Source organism: Protopterus annectens, chromosome 2.part1, assembly GCF_019279795.1.
Source record: "Protopterus annectens isolate FY-2018-M chromosome 2.part1, PAN1.0, whole genome shotgun sequence".
NCBI lineage: Eukaryota > Metazoa > Chordata > Ceratodontiformes > Protopteridae > Protopterus > Protopterus annectens.
This window is the reverse complement of record NC_056729.1, coordinates 1346300559-1346319323: the sequence shown is the minus strand read 5'-3', so window position 1 is coordinate 1346319323 and position 18765 is coordinate 1346300559. Positions and strand designations below refer to the sequence as shown.

Genomic DNA, 18765 nt, shown 5'->3' with positions numbered 1-18765 from the left:
AAGCCTCTTCCTCCCTCTCCTCTAGAAGGGAACATTCTGAGGATGAAGAGGTATAATAATATATGCATGCTCTTGCATAATCTTACTGTTATTCTTCTTCTCCCTTGTCTCAATGCTGCACACCTCAGGAAGGTTCAGAAACAGTTCTAAGATCATCTTACGTCAAACCTGGGAATGATTCAGCATCAGGGAAAAGCCCAAGTAGAGGTGTCTGCAACATTGGCACTATTATAATCAATACACTGTCCACTGTCAATGTCCAGTGACTGAGATCAACTCTATTTGATGCAGGTGCACAAAAAGAAAACTTTGGCAACACCAGCACCAACGTTTTGGATCCACTGCTTGATGGTGAGGGGTTCACTGACACCAGCACTGGCATAGAAGCCTTCAATGGTTCAAAGGCCAAAAAGTCAGACTTATAAATGGTGCAGTGTGAAGCAGCATCAAAACTGAGGATTAGAAACCAATTTCAAGACTGGAGCTGAGGAGACAGTTGGCCCCAACTGATCTTTCACCAACTAAGCTGCAACTGATGATAATGAAGGTGCAGGAAAATATGTCCAAGTTAGCATCAGTGCTTGCAGGCTACTTACTGATTTTGATAGGAATGGCTCCATTAACTGGGTCAATGAGAAGGCAGAAAAAAAGGTGAGTAAGGTAGACATTCCTCTCCCCACTCAAGCACCTTCAACAGCTTCATATATCCAATGTTTACAGTTACAGAATGACTTCTGTAGAAAGAAATAGACCAAAGAACCTAGCAGATGTATTTCTAGAGGACACCAACTTAGTTAAATTGACTTCAGATAAGCAGGACACAACATCCTGTCTAGCTATCCTAGGTGAATGGTCATTCATCACATTAAACATCAGCTTTGAAATGCCAGAATCCCAAAGAGAGTCTATGTCCTCTGTTTAGTGGGAATGAATCCTGTCAGAAGAGTTCCTGTTCCAAATGTATTTGTCTTCCTTTGTTCTTATTTGAGAAGCTCTGGACACAGACACTTTAAAACTTTGAAAAGTAGAAGGTTCAGCCAGAGGCACATCATCCTTAATTTCAAGCCCTTAAAAACAATATTCCTCCTATCAAAGCCCTTCAGTTAAAGGCTCTTCATAGCTCACAATCAGCTTGGAGATGTTGTAGTCCTAAGCAAACAACATGGCTGTTCTGCAAAGGAATTTACTGTCTGCAAGACTCACATTTTTAAAAAACAACAGATTCCACCGTGACCAAAAGCTACAGTACTAAATGCACACATCAACAACAACATGGTTAGCCACCATTTTTGCAGTTATAATAGCAGTCTCATTACATTAAAGTTAGCATCATGGGGCTGACAGTCTGAAGACTGTGAGGCTATATCTTTATAACCAGAAACAATACAGTATGGACACAGGAGAAGAAATTTAAATGTATACTCATCCTCATCTCAGCAAAGACAGGGATAACTCCTGCATCTATTCAATTGGTTAGTAACTTACACAGGTAACATTGTAGGTAAAGGCTGATCAAGGTTCAACTTAAAGCTCTTTCAGTCACCATAAGATGCCAGCAATGGTACAGAGGGCTTTTTAGCAGATACTTACAGTGTCTTTTTAGCAAACTTACTGAAGTCTATCACAGTAAAAGTGGAGATAAATAAAGACATGGCCAAAGCTTTAGGGGGCTGCAGAATTTTAGACTCTTCACCAACAAAACCCTTCAGGTCAAGCTTCTAAACTCTGAATATAATTTTAGAGATACCAAACTACTGTACCTTGGTTAGTTCTGACAGACATGCCTGTTTAAACTTTAGTTTAGATGCTGGTTTGTCTGAAGCTCTTCTAGCACCACAGCAAGAAACTTCTTTTTTCTATCACAAGGAGTCAGTAAAGCAGATATGCCTATTTCAGTAGCAGGGAAAATTGAGGAAGTCCCAGAATCCATGGCAGATGAAATTTCTTAATATGCTCTGTCATCTTTTGAATATACTTCATGAATTTTGTTCATTTCTGAGTAAGCGTTTTGACTTTTTTTTGATTTTTGCAAGAACAGTATAATTGACTTCCTTTCTAAAGACCTAGGTATTTTGTCAGTATAGAAGGACTGTATTCTTTATACCCACGCAGGCGGCTTGACCATTGACTCCATTACCTATTCCTTACTAGCTCATTAGTTTCCCTAACTATGAAAGCTGCCCTCCAGCTCATTTGTTCCCATTTGGGGAACTGACAGGTCCATTTGTTTCATGGAAGTGAAAGTTAAGCATTAGGGAACAGGCCAGTATATCAGTCGCACAGAAGTCTCAGTCCATCCCTCTTAACTTCCTTTCAAAGGACTGTTAACTCACAGTGGCTGCCTTTTTAATTTCTCCAAGTCTTTTAGGTTTCTAATACCATGATGGGAATGGACCCCATTCCTAAGTCAGAGTATGATTAAAGTTCATGAAATTAGCATTGTTTCACTCTTAGATGTCACCCAGTAGTGCTCTTCGCAGCACCCACAATGTGCCCAGTAATGACTCCTTCTGCAATTTGTATGGGGTGACATGGATTGGTAACATATCTAAATATGACTATAAATTCTTTTTTATAAGACCCATTGCTCCTACTACTATTGGAACTCTCTGCCTGTATGGAGAATGGTGTGTGCACTCATACCAACATCACTGCTGACTCAACAGTGCATGCCACAAAAATATTAAATAATACTGGGCCCATGCAGACTGGTGTAGTATTCTTCTGAGTATATCCCTGTCTTCAGAAAGTTTACCTACCATTACTATGTTTTTATCCTTGAGGTCACACCTCTAACCAGTTCGCCAAACTAGGCCCCATCCCTCTGTTTCTCAGGTTTGTCACTGGCCGTCCATGTGGCAATGACTGCCTTATTAAATACAAGCACACTGTACGTACTGTTCTAACATCAGCTGAAACCATCACACAAGCACAAAACTGTATCAGACTGGTTTGATAGGACTTTTAGAAGGAGAACCAAAGCTGAAGGATCTCTCCAACCTTGCCTGTTACTAATCATAAAATGCACTAATCCTAACCCTGAGGATCTTCTCAATGATCATGCAATGGACAGTATATACACACACCTGATTTTAATTTTTAGGGTCCAATTTCTCACTTATGCAACAATCACTTGGGTAAAAATGGTACTCTTCATTTTACGCTGACTTTTTCCTGACTTATCCTTATAGAACATTGTACAACAGTAATTACATTAAAATAGTTTAAGCAGACGACTGGATTACAAAATATATGAGGCAGTGACATAAAGGCATGCTGCTGAGGTGGTATTAGTGTCCTGATCCCTGCTACCAGCCACACCCTCAAATACAGACAAGCAAATTGGGAGTAAACAACCTAACACTCCTCAGAATAACTCACCCATGTGCTACCCCAACACTGCTCTGTTGTGCAAAGGACAGAAAATGTGATTCCACAACAGTCAATGTTAATAAACTACATTATCTGTTCAAAGGAAAATAACGTTACTCAATGTTGCTCGATTGTCTGCAGTGTGGCTTGTAAACATAGGTGGATGCTAAAAGATACAGCAGGAATAAAGATGCAGCAGCAGAAAGACCAAGCAGCATGGGGATAAAATCCATTTGTTGGCAAGTATGCCACAGTGACCAAGAAGGTAGCATAACATCTCAGGAAAAAGCCAGCCTCCAGACTGTTTTGTATACTTTACATGAATAGGGTTTAACTCACAAAGACATGACAAGACAGAAAAACTGGAAAACATGTCATCAAAATGGAGAACAAGATATCACCTTACAGTGGCAAGTAAGACCTCAGGAAAAAATGAGTATACACATAATTACAGGCCACCTAACTATACCACACAACCACAATTTAAGGGAAGCAACAGGAAACTAAATTATAAGTCAGGAAAAAGAAATAAAAATGCTTTGGCACACCGTCTTCATGAACACCATTAATTACAATGCTACACACATAACCACATCCAACCACACAGTAACCAACTCATAACAAAGTATGAGAATTCTGGCCCTACAGAATGTAAGCCTGCAACTTCATTTTAAAATTGTGGGTTTGACAGCATGGCACCTCTTAGGGAATGACATGGGGGAGCGCCCTATCATCAGAAGTATAATCCTCTGCTTCATTCTAGCCCAAGGGATTGGGATAGTGATTCCATCAATTGTTATGGAACAGGATGCAGACTTGCAGAATACCTCGCTTTTATATATGTAATGCAAAACAACAGACACCCTCTTTTGGAATTGGCAGTGTCTCAGATTTTATGACAAACATAGGGTACAAACTTACCCCAACAAATAGATTCCAAAAACTTCTGAGTAGACAACTAAAAATGAATCTACCATCCTGCTCTAACTACTCTGAAGTGACTTGACTGCTCCTCTAAGAATGCTACCTAAATTCAGTAACTCACAACAATAAGTTGCTGAATGGCCCAGAGTCCTGTTATTCTAGGAGCAGGTAAAATGAAATTCCATAACAAATTACTGCTAATGAATCACACTCATAGGTGCATAGGTTGGTACTAGGCTATCGGCCCTAGGGCCTATACAAGCCTAGCCATAACAATTCCCTGGATATTTCTTCCCACAATATTTACTTCCCTGGACCCCTGTCTAGCAGGGTGACTGACATGATCCCTGGGGTGAATTTCCTATCTCCCATCCAATCATCAAGGTTCCTTTTCAAGAGGGCCAAGGAGGCACTTTGCTTAACATGTATGGGCAGTCTATTCCAGAATATGGGGAGTCTCTGGGTCAGGAACCTATCCCTCCAGCATGTTTTGTTCATTGTGATGACAAAGCTTAGATCCCTGGAGCATGTGGCTCTGAGGGATTGGGATTTTTTTAAGTGCAGCATGTCGTTTGACATGGCCTTGTATGTTAAGCAGAGATCGCCTCTCAGTAGATGATATGCCACAGAGTATGGAGTTTTTTTAGACAGTCAACATAGGGCATCTGCTTTAGGCCTGTGATTCTTTTAGTGAGGTATTTCTGCGGCCTTTCCAGCTGTTGCAGATGTCTTGTGAGGTACATACCAAATGGGATGTTGTACTCTATAATGGGTCTAATGAGGGATGAGTACAGTGGGACAATGACCTCATTTTTTTCTGGATGAAAAGCCCTTAGTGATGAGGTGTGCCACATAGAAGGATTTCCTGACTGTTGTGGCAATGTGGTTATCGAAGGTGAGACCACTGTCCACCTGTGCCCCTAAGTCTCTTATCACACTTTCGGTGTTTAGTGTACTGCCACCTATGTGGTAATTCATGGGTACATGTTTTTTCCCAAAGGGGATGACTATATGTTTCTTGGCATTAAGCTCGAGCCCATGGCTCTGGCACCAAGCACCTGTTTCTGTAAGGCCCTTTTGTAGAATATCTACATCATTTGGGGATTCAATAATGGCTCCCAGTTTGCAGTCATCTGCGAACTTTGTTAGCCAGAGTCCCTTAGTGTTGGCCTGTACTTCAGAGAAGCAGATGTCAAACAAGAGTGGCCCCAGGACTGAACCCTGAGGTATTCCACTTGTCACTTGTCTGGAGCTGGATTTGGAGTTGGCTACTTTTACAGTCTGGGTTCTGTCAGTAAGCCAGTTGGCAACCCGTCGAGTGATGTAGGGATTTATGACCAGCTTAGTAAGTTTATCTATGATTCCAGAGTGGGGGGTGGTGTCAAAGGCCTTGGCGAGGTCCAGATAGGCTGTGTGGACCGCCTTACCCTCGTCCACAGCTCTGGAGACTGATTTGAAGAAGTCAATCAGGTTCAGGAGACAAGATCGGCCCTTCACGAATCCAAACTGGGTGGGGTCCAGTGTTGGAAGGTTGCCAATGTCTTTGTTTATAAGTTCCATGATAATGAGTTCCATGCCCTTGCAGATCAGGCTTATCAGACTGATGGGACGGTAGTTCCTGGGATCCAAGGTGGATCCCCCCTTGTAGAGTGGGATAACTGTAGATGTGCACCACTCAGTGGGCATGAAGCCTGAGGTGAGGCTATAATTAAACATGACACTCAGTTGAGGTTCCAGTTCATTTTGTTATTATTCATTACCTATGAATAGTGTTTTGCAAATTTAGATGAGGACTCTACAAGACCACTAAGTCAGCCTAAAGCTATCCTGCTCTGCAGTTCCACTCGTAATGCACACCTGGTATTGCAGGCAGTCAGCTTGCCTGCAGTATTAGATCTGTAAGACAGATGGAGCTGTGTGGTCATGATGCTGTCCTACATAGCACAACCTGGTCACCTACAGGGCATATCAGAGAATGCAGACATAGGCTGCTTTCTCCCTGATCATGGCAAGGGATTGGAATGATGGGCCTCTAGCCTACCAGGGAATACAAAATTTAATTATCAATCTCTGTGGGCCATCCGCATTTAAAGATGGGGCTGGCTCACTTACCACCAAATCTTAATTGCTCTTAGCCCTGGCCTCACCTTCATGGTTTCCAGACTGTGCAGTACAGTGCGGTACAGTCTCACCTGGATGTCTAACATGGTACTGCTAATAATCCAGGTTCTGCCAGGTATGCCTGCAGTACCAAGTTACCAAGTTCTACTTATAATGAAAAAGCTAACCACTGAAAGTAATTGTATACTTCTATGCTTCAGCCTTGTACATGTGTGACGTCTGCCAATGTACAGTGCTAAAGTTTTTGTTGGTGAAGCAATCCTTATTCCCCTTTTGAACCTGGGTGCAGGGTTACAGCAATCCCCATTAGCATGTACTGAAACAAACTGTTTACTCCAGCTTTAGGTTTTGGACTCAGATGAGAAGTAACTGCTCAGTGTAGTATGCTATTCCATGCCAAAGTCCTTTTGGAATATGGACCAGAGTTTATTTTTTACAATTCTGAAGCAACTTAATAAAACCATTTCCAGTAAAATTTAAATAAATTAGTCTCAGTAAACATAATAGGAATATAGTATTTTTGTCAGTATTATACTACAAAACATTCTTCAAAATCTAACCATATGACTAATAAGAATTATAACTAAATGATTCCTCAAGTTTTTTTCTGCCTTCGGGTCTAAAATGAGAAATACAGAAACAAGCTGTTGCATATCTCCATATCTCTCAACTCTACAGATTTTAGCAAGATGTCCAGATTTTCATCTCATATTTTTGGTTTGTTTCTCATAAAAATTGTGGTTTTCTGGCAAATCATTGGCAAATCATTGAGGTTTAAAGTCAGAAAATAATGACAGACATTTGAGTTTCAAACTTTATACCCTTCAAAAAAGTCATGCTAATGCAAAATCTATTTTATCTATCAATGTTCTAAGTTTGTAAGAGCAATACTTTAAAAGCGTCCCTATTTTTCACCTTTGTCCCCCCCCCATTATTTTTGGCATTGTCGAGATTTCAGGTTGAGAGGTATGCATTATCTTCCACATTATAGAAGGTGTATATGCACACATTCTAAATAGATTATGGAATTCCTGAAATTAAATGCATTTTCTTTTATGAAACAAATCTTTAGACTTCGCTATTATGTAGTAAAAAAATAATACTTACTTCTGAGAGTTTGACCTGATGTTTTTTCACTGGCAGTTACTGTCTCTGAACACTTTTGGCAAATACAGTCCTTCCCATTAAAGGTAACACGATCTCCAGCAGGAAATGGCTGTCTAAAACATAAATTCAGGTAAGTTCTACAATGTTATAATGGTAAAAATTAATCTTTACGATGTAAAAATGCACACATGCATCTTGAAAAAAATTGCATATAGTCTAAAGTTAGCTTAGCAAAGCAAAAAAAAAAAAAACAGAAGATAGGACTGAGAAACCCTAATTAAATGGAGAAAAACATTCACAGCGATAACAAATATAACAGGGAGGTACTATTCACAAAAGTGGTCTGGTCTGCTACTGTGTAGATGTGATAAGTGGTTATAAGCACATATATGAGTGTGCATGATTCCAGAAAGGACCAGTATACAAAGGTGCAACAACATGCTAGTATACAAATTGGAGATCTACAATACAGTTAACAATTCACAGGTGAGTGACTCACAGACTACAATATACAGAATGAGTGGGCCAGGGATTACAGGCATCCAGCTGTGGATTAAAGTCAAAACAAAACAGATCCCAACACAAGACTGCCAAGTAATGGTGATGTTTTGTTCAGCATAACATAACTGTATGAGTAGCTGTGTTACTACATCAGCATTACTTGCAAAAGAAATCTGGCTGAAATGTCCCCAGTAGTCCCTAGCCTAGCATACACCGATAAACCTATGCACATAAACTTGCATTATACAGATGGCATGCTTGGCCAGGCATATAAAGGCCCCAGTGGTTGTTAGCCTAGTATACACCTATGAACCTATGTAAGAGAAATTCAAGCAGCATGCAGTAAAGGGCACACATGCACACTGCCTCAGCCTTACTTGGTCTGCTATGAAAGAGCTCCCAAACCGTCAACTAGTTTGTTCAACTGGCATAAATGAATGAACTGGCCTCTACCATCATGGACAATGTGTGAATATTTTCTTGAACTGCTCATACCAGTGACCATAGGGGGGGGGGCATGTACAGCAATGAGTGAAAGGTTTGACTTGAAATAAGTATATCCTATGTTCACTGGTTGCTAATGTCTGATGGTGACATGCCCCAAATGAAGAGACACTTATTGCACTCTTACTGTTACTTGCATTGTACAACCCACCTCTCACTCTAAATTTCTAGAGTACTTCTGCAGCTGTGAGACTTTACTGTACACAGATATGTTTTGTACATAACAACATAAAATATGATGATGCACTCCAAACAAAAACAATGCACAGGACAATGTCTGAGACTGGATGGAGAAACAATGCCAACTCTACAAAGACATATTTTTTACATGCATAGGGTCATGGGGCAATCAAATATAGAAATCTTTTCTACTTTTGAGGGCAACTTATCTCCAACTGTGTCAGAAAGTCATAATGTGATCAATGTTCATGAACTGCACTACAAGATTCCCTTGTAGAAAACACAGTTAAGCTACTTTAGATAACTGCATATGATGTTTATGAACACAGGGGTAAGTCTTTACAAATCAGTTCAGTTCAGTTTAAGGAGCTGATAGAAATGATGTACCTAGGTAAACACAAATTGAGGTCTCTGTAAATTACTACTGCAATATTGGTGATGCATTAAGATTGTTGCAATACTACAAAGGAAACCTAGGACATTCTAGGCCCAATTATATGTAACATTTAAGAGAGCACACTGGGTTTTTTGGTTATGGCGGATACTCAGCAGCTCAGTCATTGGTGATATACAGTAAAACTCCTTCCCCTCACATCCCCAAGGTGAAGAAGAACACATGGGCAGAGGTACAACACATTAGTAACAGTGTGAATGTTCCAGAAATGAAAAAGGAAAAACATGCTTACAGGAGTTATTAAAATCCCTTTGATTATCGGAAGCAAGCAACAACTGCAAAACTGCTGTTGACCCTGATAATGGAGAAGCTTGCCCAAATAGAAAATAAGTAGAAAACTGAACTGAAGGAAACTGAGACTGAATCCACTCTCATTCAGTACTTACATTCAGTCATGGAGACACAAAAGAAGTGAAGCAGGTTCTTATATGTGCCAGAAAACCAAATCAAAATAGAGCAAATGGAAAAAATAATGGAAAATTGGAAGTTAAGGTTAGAAGAAAGAACCCAAGACTTGTGGTCATACTATAGAGAACGGAGGGAAGGGACACGATGGACTTCACTAGTAGGTTCCTGAATGAATGGACAGGGTTAATTATAAGACAAAATTTTGATTGTGTATGCCCACCATCTGTGGAACAAGAATAATATGACATCATCAAAGAAATGTCTTGCTTTGTAAACATAACTGCAGTTTTAAGCATGTTTCTGTTACCGTACAGCAGCAGCTGACAGTTCTGACTGCATTTCTAGAGTTAGCAAAGGCAATCAGCACAATGAAAAGAAAACCATAATAGAAAGCCTAGCAGAATTAAAAAATAAATAAAACAGTAGTAAAGTGGATATATAAGTGGATGTGAGGAAGAAACAATATACTATGAGATAAAGTGTGCTGCATGGATCTCAAGAATGGGCATTATTATTCAGTACTTCTGTCATAAAGCTGGGGATCATATATTTTTAACTAAATATACAGACAACTGGAAAACATTAACAGGGTTTTCATAAAGGTTACCACAAAGTGTACTCTTGGTGTAACCTTTCTGTGTGAATGGACAGCAGAAGCATTGTGGTAGGACTGTTCCGGAGTTCAGAAACGTTACCTCAAGTTGTACACATAGTATACACCTAGTGTTAATCTTTATGAATCCCCCCGTAAGTATAGTCCTATCATAAGTTAATAAATGGTGCTTGGACAAAAACTTAAATTTCAAAGTAAGCAAATAGACTGCCACTAAATTATACCTTTCTATATCAGACAACACATGCATAATTAAAAACCATGATTTCAGATTATATTAAAACCAGAAATTTGGGTAAATTTAAAAAAAGGACCCTTTTTTTCAGCATAGGCCAGTATTTAGAAATCCTTTACTGAGTGGCCAGACCCTTGTGGTAACCTTTCCAATTCACAGACAGGCCCACAGCTGAGATTTTTCATGGTCAAGGGAATCACTATGCTGGCCACACAACAGGATAATCATATATTCTGGGGGAAACAACTAATGCTAAATAGTCATGTGCTGTTCCCCAGAAATGCCTGCTGTAAGTAATTTTCACTGTGATTCAGGAAATCACTCAACTTGGTAACCTAGCACAGCTGGCCATGATAATTAATATGGCAAAAATACTGTAGTCCCCATTCAAGTGAATGGTAGAGGGTGCAGTGAAAGTATGTTCAACCAAGTGATAGTGGTAGTGGGGTCCGTCAGTGTGTCAATGTGTGCAGCAGTGTATCTGCACATGTCTACAGTGGTATGAATGGACTGTAATGACTGTGTGTGTGTGTGTGTGTGTGTGTGTGTGTGTGTGTGTGTGTGTGTGTGTGTGTGTCCACCTGGGTGTATGCAATGAGGGGGAGTAAGTAGGGCATTGAGAGTATGTGTGTGTGTGTGTGTGTGTGTGTGTGTGTGTGTGTGTGTGTGTGTGTGTGTGTGTCTGTGGGAGGGGTAAATAGGAGAGTGTGTCCATGAGTCTATTCTGGTGTGTGCCGGGGGGGGGGGGTGTTGTTGAGTGGATAGTGTGTGTGTGTGTGTGTGTGTGTGTGTGTGTGTGTGTGTGGGCATGTGTGATATTCTGAAAAGTCATATACCGAACTACTCCATGTTTTCAATAGAATTAAAGGAGCAGTATAATGTTCTGGGAGTAGTTAAAGGGGTACTGTAACAGAGTTAATTTGCAATATGACTGTGAATAGTAACATTGATGATTCAGATTTATATATAATGCACTAAAGCAGTGTATGTTTGTTTTGCTTACATTATGGTTACAAAGGCAGACATACACGTATGTATGTATGTATATGCTTTTATGTATGTGTGCATTTGTATACATTCATATATGTATATATATGTGTGTATGTGTGTGTATACACACACACACACACACACACACACACACACACACACACACACACACACACACACACACACACACACACACACATATGTATACACATAGAAAGAGAACTACAACATCTGTATAGAGAGGAAGAAAACATACTTTAACTGAACTTAACAGTGACTTCCTTTTCTACATAGCCACAGAGATCTGCAACTACTTGTGGATGGAGTGGTTCTGCACCATACTATTCTAGGCAGTTGCAGACTGCAAATAGTTTTTTATGCTAAGAACACAACATACCTATACACACATATGTAGATACATATGCACCAGCATCCATAAAAGGTGCCCCCAAGAAACATCACATTGGAAATAGTGCCTTCTTCATGCAGTGGTTCCCAAACAAAGCCTCACAACTGCAGGCAGTATCATAATAATAGGTAGTAGTATCTTCCATGCAAGTCTTTATCCTCAACAAACAAATGGCAGAGCAGCACAGACATGTACACGTTGAACACAGAACTAAAAAATGACATAGCGCAACTAATATGATATAATGTAAGTGGATATACCTTAGTATCAGGCAACTACACTTTTGCTCCAAGTAGAGACAATACCATATATAAGAGTATGTCATAATACTACAGACTTTTAAGACATATTAGTTGCCATATTTTAATCTTCAGCACCATATATCATTAATGGATCTCACTAGTGTGCAGTGCTTCATAGTTTTGAGGATGGATAGCACAGAGAGCAAATTTCTGCCAAGCAGTAACCATTTGAAATGTTGGGACCTGGAAGACCAAGTCCCAAAACATGGAGATTGAATTATTAAAAACAGACTTTTATATACTAAATCTAATATGGCCATTTCTGAGGATATTTCATTTTCTCCGAGGTATGACAATCTCAAGAGTTAGTGTATATACGTTTGGGGCTGTGGGGGGGGTTGTCCTTATACTGTAGGGAGGGTTCAGGGGAGCTTTGCCCCCTGCAACATATAGAAGTTAGAAGGAGAACAGGAATATTTTAAATTTGTTCTTCGCCTTTAGTTTCAATCTTTTTTCTGGTGTATTGGCACTCAGCATTTGGAGTGCCAACTATTCAATAGGGAGCTCGGCCAAGCCTTGTTGAGTTCAAAAGTACGTACCAAAATCAAAAAGTTTTTCTGAGGAACTCTGGTCTGATATAGATGGGATAACACCTTTACTATGATCCAGGCAAGCTGCATTTAATTAATGTCACAGACACCTAATGGAGCATGTGGGGGATGGGTGGGATGACAAGGTTATACTTGCTCATTCCTCTTCAGAGAATACATGGGGAAGGCATGCTGGTGTGAGGCAGGCCATTATTTTAGCCTCAGTGCTGCCCAGAGCCATGAGCAGTGCCAGAGTTGGGAAATGTCTACAGCGATGTAGCTAGGTGTTTTGGCACCCTGTGCAGCGCCCTGATATAGCACCCTTAACTCTAAATTAAGGAGCATAAAAAGGTCTCCTCTCTAAATTGTAGCAAACCACTTGCTACTTTTTAAGTACCACCTTCAGCTCTGACTGAAAAGTAGTACCAACATTCCCTTCTGTTTCCTGGTGCTGCAGTCTAGTGCACATGGGGCACTGAAACACTTCAGTCCTGACAGCAAAGGCAGTAAATGTCAGTACTGCTCTACTACCAGATAAGCATCTGTTAGAAGTTCCCCTACTTAGTTATACTTCTGAATGTGCAGTCACAACTTTAGGAGTGGTGTGGACTCATCTAGAGAGAGATGCACCTAACAGCTTACAACAGAGATGGGGGGGGGGTTAGATCTCCCAAAACTGTTTCATCCCATCTAATGCGGGCAGCAATATTGGCTCCCAATCTCACTTTTCTCCTGCCCCTGTCATCACCTGTCCATACCAGGTGGTGACGCTGACCTGAGGGGGGGGGCATTACTTAGGTGATGCTGTATAACTGTAGTATCATGGAGATGCATACTCAAGAGAAAGAACAGTTGTGTAAAATCTTACCGTAATAGTGGATTTCCTTCTCCTCATCGTTGCAGCATTCATAACCTAAGGGGGATATCCTGCTAATGATAGCCCAATGTCTGGGCAATATACCAAAGCCTTTAGCACTTACAGATGTTGTACATCACACATATTCTCTGTGCACAAAGTGCAGGGCACAAAGGTGACATACAGGTGGATACACACAGAACTGGAAAAGCCCCAGGAGGAACAGAATGTCCATAACGACAAGGAAAAATGTGCATCCAGAAGGAGAAAAAAGAACAGCCCCTCAACCAGGAGGGCAAGAAAGAGCAAGTCTAGAGCTGAGAAGGCAGGAAGGAGGGAGCAAATACTACAGCAGTGAACAGAGGGACATCTACTGTTATGATAAGATTTTATGCAACTGTACTATGTCCTTCCATATCACTGTTGCAGTATTCATAACGTGTGGGAGCGTACAAAAGTGCAAGAGGAAGCCTGGGAGGAGGACAGCACAGAAGAGCCCTCCAGAAACCCATGGAGGATAGCCCTGGCAAAGCCAGCTCTGGACTTGGGTAATAAAATCCAACTTGTAATGTTTAGTGACTGTACGAACAGAGGACCAAGTAGCAACTTCAAGGATGGAAGTGGTATCCAGCTCCTTGAAAAAAGTACCAGAGAAGGAAACAGCCCTGGTAGAATGAGCCTTTACTAATGAGGGAAGACATTTTCCATGAAAAGAATAACAAAAAGAAATGGCCCCAGAAATCCAGGAAGAGATGATTTGTTTAGAAACAGTCAAACCAAAAGACCTGGGTTGAAAGGAAACAAAACAAAAAAAAAACTGCTCAGATTTGCAAATAACTTTAGTTTTGTCCAAAAAGTATCTGAGCTGTCTAAGCAAATCCAAGGTGTGAAGAACCTTCTCACTGGCAGACTGCAGAGAAAGGAAAAAAGAGGGAAGATGAATATACTGATTAAGGGAAATCTCATTAACCACCCTGGGCATAAAAGAAGGATTAGTATGAAGAGACACCCTGTCTCTATGGAAAACTAGCAGAGGAGGAACAGTCATGAGAGCCTGAAGTTCACAGACTTTCTTGAGTGAAGTGAGAGCCAAAAGCAGAACAGTCTTCCAGTTACATTTTTGTAAAGAAGTTGAAGTAGCAGGCTCAAAAGCAGCCTGAGTCAAATTTTCAATAGCAAACGTGAGGTCTCTAGAAGGTGGGATAGGCTTCCTATGAGGCCTGATATGAAGGATGCATTTAAGACACTGCCTGACCTCATATCAAGAGGCCAAAGGAGGATGTAAGGGCAGACAAGTAGAAACTGCTGAAAAGTTAGATTTAACTGAAGAATACACTAGCCAAGCATGGTGCAGATCACACAAATAAGAGAGAACGAGAGGAACCTACACAGATAGGGGATTCTGATGGCGAGAGATGCACCAGACAGAAAATCTTTTCCTTTAGGGCAAATATGATTTCCTGGTAACGGGTTTCCTGGCCACCTGCAATACCTGAAGTACATCCTCAGAAGAAAGGTGCCTGAAAGGGATCAAAACCCTATCACCCACAGTGTCAGTTGAAGAATGAAGTGAGGATGGATAAAAGACCCCTCGTCTTGTGTGACAGGATCCACCCGGTGAGGTATCTTTTGGTGACTGCCCATGGACAAGTGAGAAAGAAGGGGGGAACCAATGCTGTCTGGCCCATAAGACAGTCACTAACCAGATTTTTAGGAGAGTCCTGCCTGATCTTGTGCAAAACTAGTGGTGAGAGAGGAAGGAGATGGAATGGTATACAGAAACATCTTCTTCAAAGGAAAAGACAGGGCATCCACTTTCCAAGCCAAAGGACTTGGGACTCTGGAACAGAATAGAAAGATGTTGTCTGTTCAGAGTGGAGGCAAAAAGCTCTACCTGAGGAATACTCCATTGATGGACAGTGTCCAGGAACACGTCTCTGTGAAGCATTCATTCGTGAACTTATGGGTTGGACTTGCTCAAAATGTCTGACACTAGATTGCGTACTGAGGGAATGTAAACAGCCTGAAGAATCACTTGCTACTTGACAGCTAGATCACAAACCTGAAGAGCTAGTCTGCAAAGAAGATAGAACTCTGTACCCCCTTGACTGATGACATACCACATCACTGTGGTATTGTCTGTGTACATTTTGAAGGCCCAGGATTAAACAGGGATTGAAAAGCCTGAACACCCAGAAGCAGAGCTCTCACCTCCTTTAAACTGAGATGGTCCGACCTCTGAAGAAGATGCCAGAGACCTTGAACCTTGAGGGGGATGAAGGAGCCACCCCATTCCCTGTCTGAGGTGTCTGTAAGGATTTCTTGAGTCAGGACTTGGTTGAGAGAAAGTTAATGAATCCACCCCTGAAGCTCGAGCTTGAGACAGAGAAGAAAGGGAACCGGGAAGTCCAGGGGGTGGCAATGTTGGAACCAAACGGACTTGAGGTACCAATGAAGCTTTCTTATGTGCAGCCTGGGTAGGGGAAGCATGGTAATGGTTGAAGTCATGAACCCATGAATCCTGAGAAATTCCTCGGCAGTGAATGAAGCCGGGGAAAAAGAGACTGAAAAAAGACAGTGAAACACAGAGAGAGCCTTGGAGGCAGGCAGAGATGCCAGCATGGGGATGGTCTGAAGCCTGCAACTGAGGAAAGTATGATCCTGAGAAGGTGTCAGAGATGACTTCTGGAAGTTTATAGTGAACTCCAGTCTCTGCAATAGGGTAACAGTGAACTTGAGATCATGAAGCAGAGCAATGCAGGAAGAATCTGGAATGAGCAGATAACCCAGATAGGAAAATATCTGAACTCCTAGCATCCTGCAAAAGGCAATGATAGGAGCGAGGCATTTGGTGAACACCCATCTGGCAGTAGAGAGGTCAAAGGGCAAAGTGGTGAACTGAAAATGTAAGGAAGAAACAGAGAAATGTAATAATTTCCTGAAAAAGGGATGGATATGGATATGAAGGTAGGCATGCTTGCGATCCAGAGAGACCAGAAAGGCATGGGTAGAAGAAGGGGAAATAAAGTCTGAAGAGAAAACATCAAAAAGGACGGAATCGTGAGAAAAGTGTTGAGCCAGAAAGAATTGGTCTCCAAATGCTCTCCTTTTGGGGAACCAAAAACATTTTGGATTAAAAGCCCTTTCCTACCTGGGCAGGAGGCACAGCTTGAATGCTGCCCTGAACCAAAATAGAATGGAGTACCTCTGGGAAAAGAGAAAGCTGTTCCAGAGGTGGTTGAGGAATGTCCAAAAAGGAGGAAGGGATTTCAAAACAAAATATCCCTGGCAGATAATGGACAGAAGCCAAGAGTCTGTTGTTATACTTAACCAATTTGGATGAGAAACAGAGAAAGATGGAGAGACAAGGGAACCTGGCCAAGTTAAAAGGGAAACAAATTGTCAAATGGAACCTGACTTGTGCTGAAGAGCAGGTTTCTGGAAGGCTGGAGTCTGAGTAGACTTAGCAGTATGCATATGTCTAGACCCTTTTTTACCTTAGGCCTGCGAAAGAAGCAGATTTGGAGAGATAATTACTATGGAACTTGGAAATATGAGAAACAAAATGTGTTTCAACTCAAAAATAGGAGAAACAAAATGTGTTTCAACTCCTCCAAGGGTTTACCCTTATCCTGGAGAGACTTGAAAAGTTCAGCAGCAGCACCAAAAATAATTTATTAACCAAAGCAGCATCCAATAGTTTCACCTTAATGTCATCAGGTAAAGCCAAAAGAAGAAGCCAAGAGTAACATATCATAGCTGAACATCTGATATCTCATAGAAGCCCTGAAGGAAGCATCAACTGCATTGCAGCTGCATTTGAGAGAGTGGCAAGCAATGTCAGAGGTAGAGCCCACCATGGAAAAGGCAGAAGCTTTCCCCTCAGTCAGGAAGGGCAGAAACTAATTTGGAAAACTAAGAAAGGATGGCCAAAATATATGTGGTCATATGAGTCAGGTAACTGTTGGCACGAAAGGATAAAGTGGCAGCAGTGTAAACCTTTTTGCCCAGCCTCTCCATAACCTTCCTATCATTATCTGAAGTGAGCAACTTGGTTTAAAAACAACCTGGAAGGCTTTTGAGAAGAGACAGACACTACAGAAGGGTCAGCAGAAGGGCATTTATAAAAAAATTTACACTCTTAGTTTTCCTCAGGCACTTTGGAAAATCTAGCAGGTTTCTTTGAGGCTGGGAGCTGAGAAGCTGCCAAAAAGGTATCCAGAAGGGCAGCCAGAACAGGAGGTTTAGCCACTGTCTTAGAGACTCCATCATGTGGGCAACAGTATCCTCAAAGATGAGTTCCTCCAGAGGAAGATCTGGACTAACAGAGTCCTCTTCCTTTGAACCATAGCCAAGAGGGAAGGAATTGAGAAGAGTAAGCCAGGGATTGTTTCCTTGAATCCAGATCCTCATGCAATGAATCTGCTTCCCTGGTCTTTTAAGAAGGATGGAGCACCATGAAGAGGAAGGCACAGGCACCTCTTGAGGAAGCTTTAAATCCATCCAAGCATTGAATAACCCCTGAGTAAAATCCTGCCATTCATGTTGGGGATCCTTAACTACAGGGGAAATATGCTTGGTTTTCTGTTTCTTTTTCTGCAGGATGTTTACACAAAACATCCTCCGAAGGTCAGGTCCCTGGTGACATTGAATAGGTGTAGTAGGAATCTTCTCCCTAACTAAGATCTGTGGAATCCTTCTTGGTGCCTTGGATATAATCAGCCAAAGTTCCATCTCAATGTCAGGAGCAGACATCTGTAAAGTCTCCGATGACATGTGAGAAGTCAGATCCATGCTGGTCTCTGACAAGGTGGTCCCAGAAGAATCCAAAGCAACCACAACATGATTCTCTCAAGTTTCACTAGTCTCAAGACAGATGTTCGGGGAGGTTGGATAGCAGTCATATCAGACCTATTTTTTTAAGCCTTTTTCTTGGTAGACAGCTGAACCTTGGGACAGGAAGAGTCTGTCACAGCACCTTGAGCCAACAGCTTATGATGATGGTTTTCAAGGTAAACAGATAAAAGGAGAGATGACTATGTAGGGGTTTTAGGTACAAAAGCCTGGCAGATAGAACACTGTGCATGATTGTGGGAAGCACCCAAACAGAAAATACAATGGCCATTACGGTCTTTATGGCGAACCTGTGTCTCACACTGACATTTTTCCTTTCTGGATGACATGAACCTATCAGCACTAAAGAAGAAAAAAAGATCAGAAGAAACCCCAATGGGGCACTTATATGAAATGCAGCTTGGT

The 18765-nt window shown here is 41.3% G+C and overlaps 1 protein-coding gene across 1 annotated transcript in view; it reads right to left on the bottom strand.

The window, feature by feature from the left end:
* ABLIM2 (actin binding LIM protein family member 2) overlaps positions 1-18765 on the bottom strand; it is a 2642076-nt gene that overhangs the window by 2011473 nt on the left and 611838 nt on the right. Inside the window, exon 4 of the mRNA XM_044062807.1 lies at positions 7525-7637. Coding sequence (XP_043918742.1) covers positions 7525-7637 — 113 coding nt within the window. The remainder of the gene's footprint in view (positions 1-7524; positions 7638-18765) is intronic.